We start from the raw sequence: 11,435 nt of genomic DNA on the forward strand, positions 1-11,435 counted from the left end.
TGTAAACTGGTGGCATTCTAGGTCCTATAGTGTGATCCATTGCTCTGAATATTTTACACTGATGTGTTGCAAAAATAGATCGACATTGCTGTAAATTATATGTAGTTTGGAATTCTGATAAATCATTTTAAAAATGCCAGATAGCTATTTTTAAGCATTTTAATATTGTCATAAAGTTTGCTGTAACAACAAAGAGTTAACTCTTTGACTTGATCACTTGACTGATCACTGCTGACAACCAGGATAAGCTGCTTTGCTTTGTGCCTGTGCTAACCAGCATGGCATGGCTGAGATTCTGTGAGGATCCAAGGAAGCGCAATGTAGTGAGTGCTAAGAAAGCAAGAGAGGAACCTTGAGATGCAACCTTGGTTGAATCAAGGGATGGAGGCCTGACCCTGTGTGCAAAGAATCCTGGCAGCAGTTTATAGTGAAAGGGATGGTGTGCTCTAAAGTGCAGCATTGAAGTGGAGAACTGTACTGTAAGTGGGTCAGAGATGTGCCATAATGACTCTGAAGCTGGTACATGTCCCACGCCAATGCCCATGGATGGAGGTTTGTGGGTGGTTGATGCCTGTGAAGTGTGCTGAGATGTTGGTGACTGTTATCCAAGATGGAGACCCAGAGGAGCAAGCAGTGAACCAGTAATCAGGTAAGTGCTCTGACTTTTATGTCAGGGATTGCCACGACCCTGTTTCTATCCAACTGGTGGAAGAATGGGAAGCTGCACATCACTGAGATATGATTAGGTAATAATAGAGTGCTTATAAGCCTTTCTTCATTCATTCAGTGGGCTTCTAGATCGTGCTGTTCAACACGTGGTTGGAGAAATCAGACTTTTTCCCTCTCAATGCCAAGATTCTCATTTCTGCTGATCACATGCTATTTTCCCAACTGACTTGACAACACCTACATTATTCAGAACTGACAAGGTTCTTCCCAATTATATTAACTTGTATTTATTGGTTACGCATCATTCTTCAAATTTACTAATTTTTTTTTAAATTGCTACAATTTTTAAGTTATTAACTAGATACACCCCCTGCCAATTTGAAATCTTCTGCAAATACTTAAATTATAATTCTCATTCAGCATACATATCACATGGATTTATGAAGGGGAAATCATGCTTGACAGATCTATTGGAGTTCAATCAAGATGTAACTAGTAGAGTTGACAAGGGAGAGCCAGTCGATGTGGTATATTTGGACTTTCAGAAAGCATTTGTTGAAGTCCTGCATAAGAGATTATTGTGCACGATGAAAACGCTTGGGGAAGTGTATTGAGATGGATAGGAAATTGGTTGGTAGAGAGTAAACAAAAAGTAGGAATTAACGGGTCCTTCAAATTGGCAGTCAGTAACTAGTGGAGTGCCACAGGTATCAGTGCTGGGACCCGAGCTATTTACAATATATGTTAATGATTTGGATGAGGGAACAGAATGTAACATCTCAAAGCTTGTAGATGATACCAAATTGGGTGGGAGGGTGAACTGTGACATGGATGCAGAGATCCTTCAAAATGATCTGGACAGGTTGGGTGAGTGGACAAATCGATGGCAGATGCAGTGTAATTTGGATAAATGTGAGGTTATTCACTCCAGAAGCAAAAACAAGAAGTCAGATTACTACCTGAATGGCTGTAAACTGGGAGAGGGGAGTGTGCAGCAGGACCTGGGTGCCCCGAAGGTAAGCATGCAGGTGCAGCAGGCGGTAAAGAAGGCAAATGGTATGTTGGTCTTCATTGTGACAGGTTTCGAGTACAGGAGCAAGGATGTTTTGTTGCTGTTATAGAGGGCCTTGGTGAGACCACACCTGGAATATTGAGTGCAGTTTTGGTCTCCTTTTCTGAGGAAGGATGCTTTTGCTCTCGAGGGAGTGCAGCAAAGGTTTTCCAGGCTGATTCAAGGGATGGCAGGACTGACATATGAGGAGAGATTGACTAGGTCAGGATTATTTTCACTGGAGTTTAGACAAATGAGGGGGGGGATCTTGTAGAGACTTATAAAATTCTAACACGAGTAGACAGGGTAGATGCAGGGAGGATGTTCCCGATGGTGGGTGTGTCAGAACCAGGGGTCACTGTTTGAGGATTCGAGGTAGGCCATTTAGGACAGAGATGAGGAGACATTTCTTCACGCAAAAGAGTGGTGAGCCTGTGGAATTCATTACCACAGGAAGTAGTTGATGCCACAACATTGAATATATTCAAGAGGCGGCTAGATATAGCACTTGGGGCAAATGGGATCAAAGGTTATGGGGAGAAAGCAGGGTTACGCTATTGAGTTGGACGTTCAGCCAAGATTGTGAAGAATGGGGGAGCAGGCTTGAAGGGCCGAATATCCTCCTCCTTCTCCTATCTTCTATGTTTCTATTCTATTTGTGAACATCAGTGGGTCCCAACACTGATCCCAAGGGAAAAAAAAACTTCTTGCCATATGTTGTCAGGCTGAGGAGCTAAATTTAATTCTACTCTGTTTCTGGTTTTATCATCATCTTGCAGTATGATTTGAATCCACAACCAGGGCTTAAGGAGACAACCATTGTGAATAGCTTAGGTCTGTCCTTCACAGAAACAATAAAATTTACATTTATATTATGTCTTTCATGATGTCCAGAAGTCTGAAAATGCATTACTGGCAATTAAATGTTTTTTTAGAATGCAGTCATTATTGTAATACAGAAAATGCAGCAGCTAATTTTTATACAGCAAGGTTCTGCTTTCAATGATGTGATATTATTAGTTTTAGTTTGGGGAATAATTAATAGCAAAATAATGAATGAACAATTAATTTAAAGGATAATCTCAACTAAACCAATAAAAGGTTAATAAAATAATAATAAATAACCAAGAAGTTCTTCTGAGTACTCCTGAGATAAACATTTTTTAAGAAATCAAGGGTTATGGGGAAAAGACAGGAAAGTGGAGTTGAGGATTATGATCTCATTGATGGCTGAGTAGCCTTGATGGGCCGAATTGCCTATATCTGCTCCTACATTTTATGGTCTTACAGGAGGGAAAGTTAACCATACCGTTCTATGGAAACAACCTTGCCATGCAAAACTTTTGGGATATAAAGATAAGCAAACGTCTCTTGCTTCGACCCACTAAACTCAAGTCTTGATTTTTATATTGATTTTGGAAAAAAAAAGTCAGTCTTCATTTGAATGAATTACATCCTGATACCAGCCTTCATGGTGTTTTTCCTCATCCAACCAAACAAAAACAAACTCACTGACCTTTTGCTGCGTATGCCATCCCGCTGTGCACAAATGTTGCGTTTACAACAGAAGTCGCTGCCACTATTCCAATCAGCTTCATTGTATATGGCTGTTAGATAAGTGAGATGAAAGCTGTAGAATTGGAAACGTTCACCTTTCAGATCACGAACTGGTTCCCAGATGCATCTTATCCTGGAATGGGCGCCAGGCGGCGCAGTTATCTACATGGACAAGATTAATAGTTCGCATCCAAACCGTACAAGGTTACATTTTGTCTAACCAAAGGCTACATCGAGTGCATTCCTCTAGAATGCCTTTTGTTCTTAAGAAAAGCATTTGCTACAATTTCACAGAACGTCTCTAATAAAAGCAACATTGGGTGGGACTGGTGGGGAATAAATTGAAGTTGGACTTTTGCAAGATGTCCCAGGCCCTACCTCCTGCACTATCTTCCCAACATGGTCAGATCCCCCGATGCTAAGATGTAAAAGGGGAGCGCATAGAAATCGTAGAACGGCTAAAAATCGAACCTCAAAGAGAATTACAGTTCTGAAGTTAAACTTACCTTAATAATTGGAGCAGGGGAAAAACACAAGCAGTGAAAATTACCCGGAGGAGCGTTGGTTTGAATATTTCATTTCGGTTCCTTGAGACTTTAACAAGTAACAAGAAAAAAAATGTTTGCAACAGGGCGCCAGCGATAATGCAGGAGGTTAGCGGGAGTGTCTATTGATCAAACACAGGATTAATTCGGGAATAATGTGTATTAGCATCACGAACATAACTCAAACGGAGATTTAGTCATTAGCATTTCGTTACTGGGGGATTGTTTTTCAACACGGAGTGTCCAGATTGTACCAATTTATAAATTAACATTTTCACCGCAACCGACCAGTTAAAGCGGCTGAAACATCAAGGTAACTAACTGTAAAATCTGTGAACTCGACAGACAAAAGTTACCGTTCCTTTTTTTTTGTTACCAAATCGCCATTTCCTCCCGAATGTAACCAGCACCTAGCACAGTCAATTTGCAAATCTCGTTACACGAACTGCTTTGTATCCGTTTGAATTCCACTAGATATCCTTTAAGATCAACTTTGTGCTTTGGAAAAAAAATGGGAGCAGATCCGCGGGCTGATTTTATACAGATGTTAGTGGGTGTTTTCTGCACCGGTTGCCAACAGAATACTCCCACTCATTAGAGAGAATGTGGCCCAATCAGTTCTGAGCTTCCCCAGGATGTGGGCCCTCTCTCGGATCTTGAAAGCTAAAACCCCCACGAAAGCAGTAAAAGGCAGCGAGAAGAATTAGGACCACTGGGACTAAAGTGGCTAAGACACATCTGTAAGTTTGTTTATTTTTTTTTACAAACTCGTAGTTTCTGTTTACAGAGAGCCTTTTTTCTCTCTCCCTTCTCCTTCTCGTCGTTGACGCCAACCTTTTTCAGAGTTTGGTGAGACGCAACATGCAGGAGGACTCCAACTCTCCGTTTTCTCCCGTGGACAGCGCAAGTAACAGCGAAGGAGAGCAGGACTCACAGCACAAACGGATCGGCAGGAAGAGGCGCTCAGGCCAAAGGGCTCACAGGCCCAGCACCGGGAAGAAAGGGATGAAGATTTCTCCCCTCGCCCAGAGCCTGGAAGATATTCAAACCCAGAGGGTGGTGGCGAATGTGAGGGAGCGCCAGAGGACGCAGTCTCTGAACGACGCCTTTGCGACCTTGCGGAAAATCATCCCGACTCTGCCTTCGGACAAACTCAGCAAAATCCAGATCCTTAAACTGGCCACCAGGTACATCGACTTCCTGTACCAGGTGCTGCAGAACGACGAGCTGGACAGTAAGGTGACCAGCTGCAATTACCTTTCACATGAGAGGCTCAGCTACGCTTTCTCCGTCTGGCGGATGGAGGAGTCGTGGCCCCTGTCTGCTGGACCTTAGCATTTGCTGCTGAGCAGGTAATTGTCAGAGGCTTTTGGCCACCGAGATCCCTTGAAAAGGGTGGGATGTATAAACCAGATAGGCAACTGTACAAATGGCCTGACAGCGACATGTAACTCTTCTGCAATGTGGAAGATAAACACCTAACAATAACCCGCCTCTTTCATCTCAGCTGCCATTCGAGGCTCAATCGCTTTCTTTGCTCTCTCTCTCTGTCTTACCCAATGTGTTAATATTCTTCTCCTCCCAGAAATTCCACCCCCCCCCCCCCATTAGCGCGTAATATTTTTCTCTTGTATATTTTATTTTGCTCCCCCCCCCATTCTCTGAACAAGGCGTTGAACTATTGGATCAGTCAACACGCTGAAGTTATGAAAATCAACAGTGACCACAATCCCCACTTGTAACCCTCTTCCCTCTGCCCCGAAGTATTTATTTAGTGGCTGTGGCTTCGTGTAGCGTGGAAGAAAGTTTAAGCAAACAGAGGAGGGATGCACCCATTTCTTTCTGGTACTCCAAATGCTGAGCAAATGTGAATGTTTACAGGCACTGTGCTTCCAAATCTCTCTTGCATACACCCCAAGAACACTGCTAAACATCTCACTCACTCACAAAACCTTCTAGTTCAAGTCATTGCATTAAAAAAAAATCCCGGAGTTAATTGCCTTTTTCGCTCTTTGGTCGAGATTCACGCTATTTTTTTTTGGCTTTTATTCGCTTGGAGTTTGTAAAAAAAAAAATAATTTCTTGTTCGTGTTTTTATGACTGCTCTGGGACTCTTCAAAGGTGCCCAGTCAGGGGCTGGGAAGTTATAATTTACTTTAAGCTTCCCCCCCCAAATTTCCAAATGATCCAAACCATTCTCCCATTTGACTTACAGGCACAATATTATGCTAGTGGGATCTCTACACAGTGCACCAAGAGCATTTTAAAGTTGGCCTCGTGTTAGCAAAAGTCAAGAGCACTTAAATACCAGGCTGGGGCGATGGACATGAAGATACTTTGAAGTAAACTGGGACATCAGACGACAACAGTCTGTGGATCCATTGTTCTCTATTTATTTGCATGTCTCCTGCCTGCAAAGCTTCAATTCCACCGTGTATATCGTGTGGCGGGACTGAGAAATGATTTTTTTTGTTATTAAAAAATGACGAAAACCGCGGACGAAGGAATATAAGCACAGAGCTTTGTTGTGAAATATTATTTTTTATATTTGAATTGGAACATTATTTCCGGAGAATGAGCTCTGAATGTTGTGAACCGACTTATTATTTTAAAAAAAAAGTTCTATCGCATCCTGTGTTTTATAATAAATGCACATTGCGAGCAGCTCTTGTCAGGTTCTTTTGTGTGTTTTGCAGTAGAGTTTTGGCGAATTTATAGCTCCCGGGGGAGCGGTGAGGCATTTGACAGCGAAATAAATAATATTATCAAACAGAAGTCAGATGCCTAACAATAATCTTCAAGGAAATTCCATGCTCTCTATATTTGAGGCAACGGTCTCAGTATATAAACGAGAGAAATATGAAATAGTGAAAAAGTATGTTAGATCAATCTGCACATCCAATGTAATCTTAAAGCTTTGAAATGCATCAAAAAAGGTGCAATCCCGATTATCTCAAGGATTGTTACAATACTGTGTGCGCTTTCAACAGAAAGATTGATAGCAATATAAGTTTTCTTTTAACGAAGTAATTCATGTTTGGGATTCTGAAGCAGAAAATCCCCCTTAAAGGAGCCAAGCAGGATGTCGAGCGTTTAATTTTTAAATGTTGCTTTTCAGGATCACCTCCAAAAACCCAAAATGTATTATAAGAATGTCCAAGTACGCTTTACCGTCTCTCAGCAAATACAAAGCCATGCTTTGTCGAAATAAGTGAAAACTGAAATGCTGGAGATCACAGCGGGTCATTTCAGTTTTCAGCACAGATTCGAGCATCTGCAGTAATTTGTTCCTACCTCTGTTGGAATGATATGGTTTGAAAGTCCTTCTCGCGATTTATCAGAAACTCTGCATTTCTTGCAAGCACGTCGTGTTCCAAAACGCACTTTTATGATTAACCTGCATGAGTTAGCTTCTGTGGATTCGTGGGTCAAACACGCCAGGGTCTGTTATCCAGTGCAGGGGGGGAGTGGGGGGAGGAGAAGAAGAAGTGGGGTGAGGGGGGGGGTGGGGGGGGGGGGGGGGCGGGGGGGGGGGGGGGGGGGGGGGGTGGACTTTTACTGAATTTCACTAGAACGACTGGGAGAAGTGAGAACGAAGCAAGCCGCGGAAGGAAACCAGTGTGAACGAAATGCCAATTACAGTAGTCATTGAGATGGGTAGGGGAACAGTGCAGCAAACGGGGTGTATTCGGTTGACTGTCAAATTATTGTATCATTAAAAGATGCAAAAAAAACTGTAGAAAGGAAATGCAATTTCTTTAAAAGAAACAACTATTTTGTTTCATCGATTAGAATCGAGTTTTCAAAATGTAAGTCACCTTTTGCAGGTAACTCGCGGCTCCTAATCGCGATTATTTTCCTTCATACAACGGTTAGACATTTAATAACGTGGAATAATACTTTGGCAGTACAGGTACGGTATGTTGTTTTATTGTGGATTGAGAGATTCTCGCTTATTCTGGTCAATATTAGGGACCTTACTAATTAATCGGTGCTAGGATGACAACATTTGAATATTGTGACTGTACCACCATAAATGAGGGCTTTACCGCCTGAGCAATCCCTGCACCTAACGGCGAGATTTTGCTGCATTAGAATGAGGGCGGACGCTTTGGCGATGAGGTAGCTCTCAGGTTTATGTACCTTTCCTCCTGTGCAGATGGAATTTGTACTTTCACTCATAAAGTGTTGCACTTTGACAGCAGCAAGTCGCGTTTTCAGCTGTTTCTTGTAGAGATGGGGAAAACATTCCCAGCCGTCACCTGGATAAAATTAGCTTCTCTCTCCTTTATGGGGACTTACAACTTTCTTACAGAAAGCCTTGTTGTGACTAGTACAAAAGACACCGAAAACACTACACATACGCACACACTTGAAAATATCCAATGTCTCTCTCAGATTTTAAACGAGACAAAGTTCCTCTCATTCATAGATCTCAAAATACACGCACATCTCAAGAGCGTAGCACAACCTCCGCCCCAAACAGACTTTAAAATGCATTGAACATCAAACAGCAACTTCAAAATCCCTAGAAATCACACCCGCTTGAATCGGATGAGACGTAGTCCCAGATACTTGCACTGACTATCGGCATTTTGTTATTCTTTCTGATCAACGCCAAATTCGCCCGAGAGAGGGGAAAAAAATCAGCAAAGACCCATTATAAAGAGATTGGGATTGTTTGTACTTCAGGATTCAGATAATGGGAGGAAATTGTTCCGCGGACACAGGACAATTGTGTGCTATCGGAAACTTCACTTTTTACCCAACATGTGGCTGCCTTCGGGCAACTGGAGAGATGGTCTTTTTTTTTAGTCGCCTCGTGTTGTGCTTTTAAACAGAGCCCGATTCAAATATAACAGGAGTAAATCAGCACGTCTTAAAATTCCAAGGGCGGCTGTTTCCGCCTGAGGAACTAAGACAACATCGGTGATAATGTGCGCTCAGAGTTTATTAAAGCATTTTAAGTCAGTTCCCGTTGGCGTGTGAGAACCAGGACTCCCTGAGAGTGAGAAGGATAGAAAGACCGACACTGGATTTATTCAAACTTGGAAGTAACATCTACTCAAGGGAGGGAAACGGAGTTTAGGTGTAATTAGCCAAGAGCTTTGACTCCCTTAAAGTGTAAAGAAACCTTTGGAAATGAACAGAATGCAGAGGGACACATTTCTGCTGGCTTGGCGTGAGGCCGTCTGTCAATATGAGGCAAGTTTGAGCGGGGCTGTGTAGGAGAAGGGAATCTCCGTGACCCCGAGGGAGAATCCGATCAGAGGAAAATCCGAGGAAGCATTATCGAAAGGTCACGAGGAATCGACGGGATTGCGCAAAGGTCAGTTCTGGGTTGTGTTTGACAGGGAGAAAGAATCCGAGAAACGGGAGGGCGAGGTTAGTGTGGAGAATGAGCTGGGAGGCTGGGGCTGAGAGCTGGGTCTATTTCTCAGCATTAATTCCACGAGGAGATTAGATCCATGTTTCTGATAGTTTCCCGGGAATTAGCATCAACAGCATCCCCGGGCAGATGAAGATTTTAGCTCAATCATCTCTTTGCTGATCTTAAATTACACCCAATACCAACATCACTTTGAGGCAAAAGGCGCCCCAATAGACAGTAATTTATTTTATAGGACAATTTTTTATCCGGAATTAAAACCAATGTTTGCTTGCTCTGATTTAAGATAAACCTCTTCTCATCATCCTCTGTCAGAATGAACTCTCATAATGTCGGAGTAAATTCACCTTAGTCTGTAAGAAAACAAAATGACAACATTTCTGTTAATGTTTTTTTTCTGTTTTAAACTTTAATTCACCAATTCTCCAGTCAATGTTGATGTCAGTACTGTACACTAGCTACATCTAGTGGTTTATTTTGCTAACGCGCCTAATCGCATCTATGATATGGAACAAGCAAATATTGCGGATGCTGGCAAATCTGCTTTTATTGAGACAAGTTGAAATTAATTTGTCCTGAAAGGTCACACAGAGAATGTGCTTTCAACATTTGTGGTTAATCTACAAAGACTCCACAAAAAGTTAAAGAGCTACACACGGATAATTGGGAAATAAACTAAAAAAAAAGTAACTGTGATAAATTTCCATTTCCTCATCGCTCTTGTTAGCTTTGATTTAAATGTTTACCTCAACCATTGAGATATTGTTCGGGTCTTAACAAGCAAAATGTCCGAGAGAAACCTGGGCTGAAAGGGGCTGGACAATTTCCAGGCAATGACTGCCAAACTGTGTTATACTGGGGCCGGTTGACCAGAGCAGGTCACAGATATGCACAAAGCATCTTGATTAGACCAGGCCTCTTAAATACAACGACAACAATCAAAATGAAAATGTACGACCGCCATCTGCCTTCCCATGTTCACTGCAATTTCAGAATTTCAATTTCCTCCGTGTGTGGATCAAAGATACAGGAATGGTAATGTGTCCCCGGGTCATTCCGTCTCTAACCAAAACGACAATTTTGCACCCGGCAAATTTTACAGCTTGAAAACTTTCATCTTCAAAACACCCGGCCTTTTCACGACAAATAAACCCGAGGAATTCGGGTCTGAATGTGCTTTTAACATTCATGATTAAAAACAAAGCCCTCAAATCTTAGATAAAATAATAAGAGAATAATTTTCACAAGATTGAATGGCATTTTTTTAAAATCACGGGCTGAAGGCAATAAACCAAGAACAAAGCAAAACAACATCATTCTGGCTCCAAATGGCTGAAGTGGACAATGTGGACCACGAGATTGGATGGTGCAATAGTCCCGACTTTGAGACTTTCAGTGATCAGAATATGTTGAAGTGATTGATTCTCACGTGTCCTATTTGCTGCACTTGGATATCGCCTTCTTTTGAATTCAATCTATTTTATTATAGACTTTACACTCAATACTTTTAAACATTGAGTTTGTCAAAACTGCTACAAACAGAAAACTTAACGTTGACAATTCACAAAAATGTGGCCAAGGCTGAAACAGGAGTACCGCTCTTTCCCTGCCACATGCGCTCAGTTTGGCTGATTGGGTACATGTGTGCTCTTTGTCCTTCAGCTACTTAGCAGAGATCAAAGCCACCAGAAAGCTCTCTTTCAACTCAGTACAGAACAGCATGGATTGTTTAGGGGCTGTTTTTACGACCAAATCTATTATTTCACTGCAAAATCAACCCTGTTAAGATCACCCTTTGCAAAGAATATGATTAGGAAAATTGTAAACTACTAAGTTCAAAAAACAAATCCTCTGATTTAAATCTACGAGTGTATTTCTCTAATGTTTTAGATGCTTTCCCAGACTTTAATTCAGGTCAGTTCTTTCAGTATTTAAGAATACTTGTAATCTTGTTTAATTCTGATAAGATGGTAACCGTGAAATATCTTTCTTTTCCCTCTTTCCACTGCAGTGGTTTGGCTGTTGAGGGTTTGGCACTTTTTCAAATATGTATTTGATGAAATCATAGATCATGAAACTTCAGAGACTACAGTGAAGCTAACTCTCCAAAATCAAAATATGTTTGCATTTACTAAGATTCTAATTCTGTCATATACAAAATATTATGAAACGGGCCATTTCTACATTTTAAATATTTTTTTTTAGAAAAGCGTGCTTATTGAAA

At 41.5% G+C, this 11,435-nt stretch overlaps 1 protein-coding gene across 1 annotated transcript; it reads left to right on the plus strand.

Annotated features, from left to right (window-relative positions):
• Nucleotides 1–4,451: 4,451 nt before the first annotated feature.
• On the plus strand, nucleotides 4,452–6,444 carry LOC109937259 (twist-related protein 2-like). Its single transcript, XM_020535869.2, has 3 exons — nucleotides 4,452–4,562; nucleotides 4,666–5,174; nucleotides 6,038–6,444. Exon 2 carries the CDS (start codon nucleotides 4,684–4,686, stop codon nucleotides 5,155–5,157), a length of 474 nt encoding a protein of 157 aa, XP_020391458.1. The 5' UTR covers nucleotides 4,452–4,562; nucleotides 4,666–4,683; the 3' UTR covers nucleotides 5,158–5,174; nucleotides 6,038–6,444.
• Nucleotides 6,445–11,435: the final 4,991 nt, after the last annotated feature.

This window comes from Rhincodon typus, chromosome 30 (genome assembly GCF_021869965.1).
Source record: "Rhincodon typus isolate 14 chromosome 30, sRhiTyp1.1, whole genome shotgun sequence".
In the NCBI taxonomy this organism is placed as follows: Eukaryota; Metazoa; Chordata; class Chondrichthyes; order Orectolobiformes; family Rhincodontidae; genus Rhincodon; species Rhincodon typus.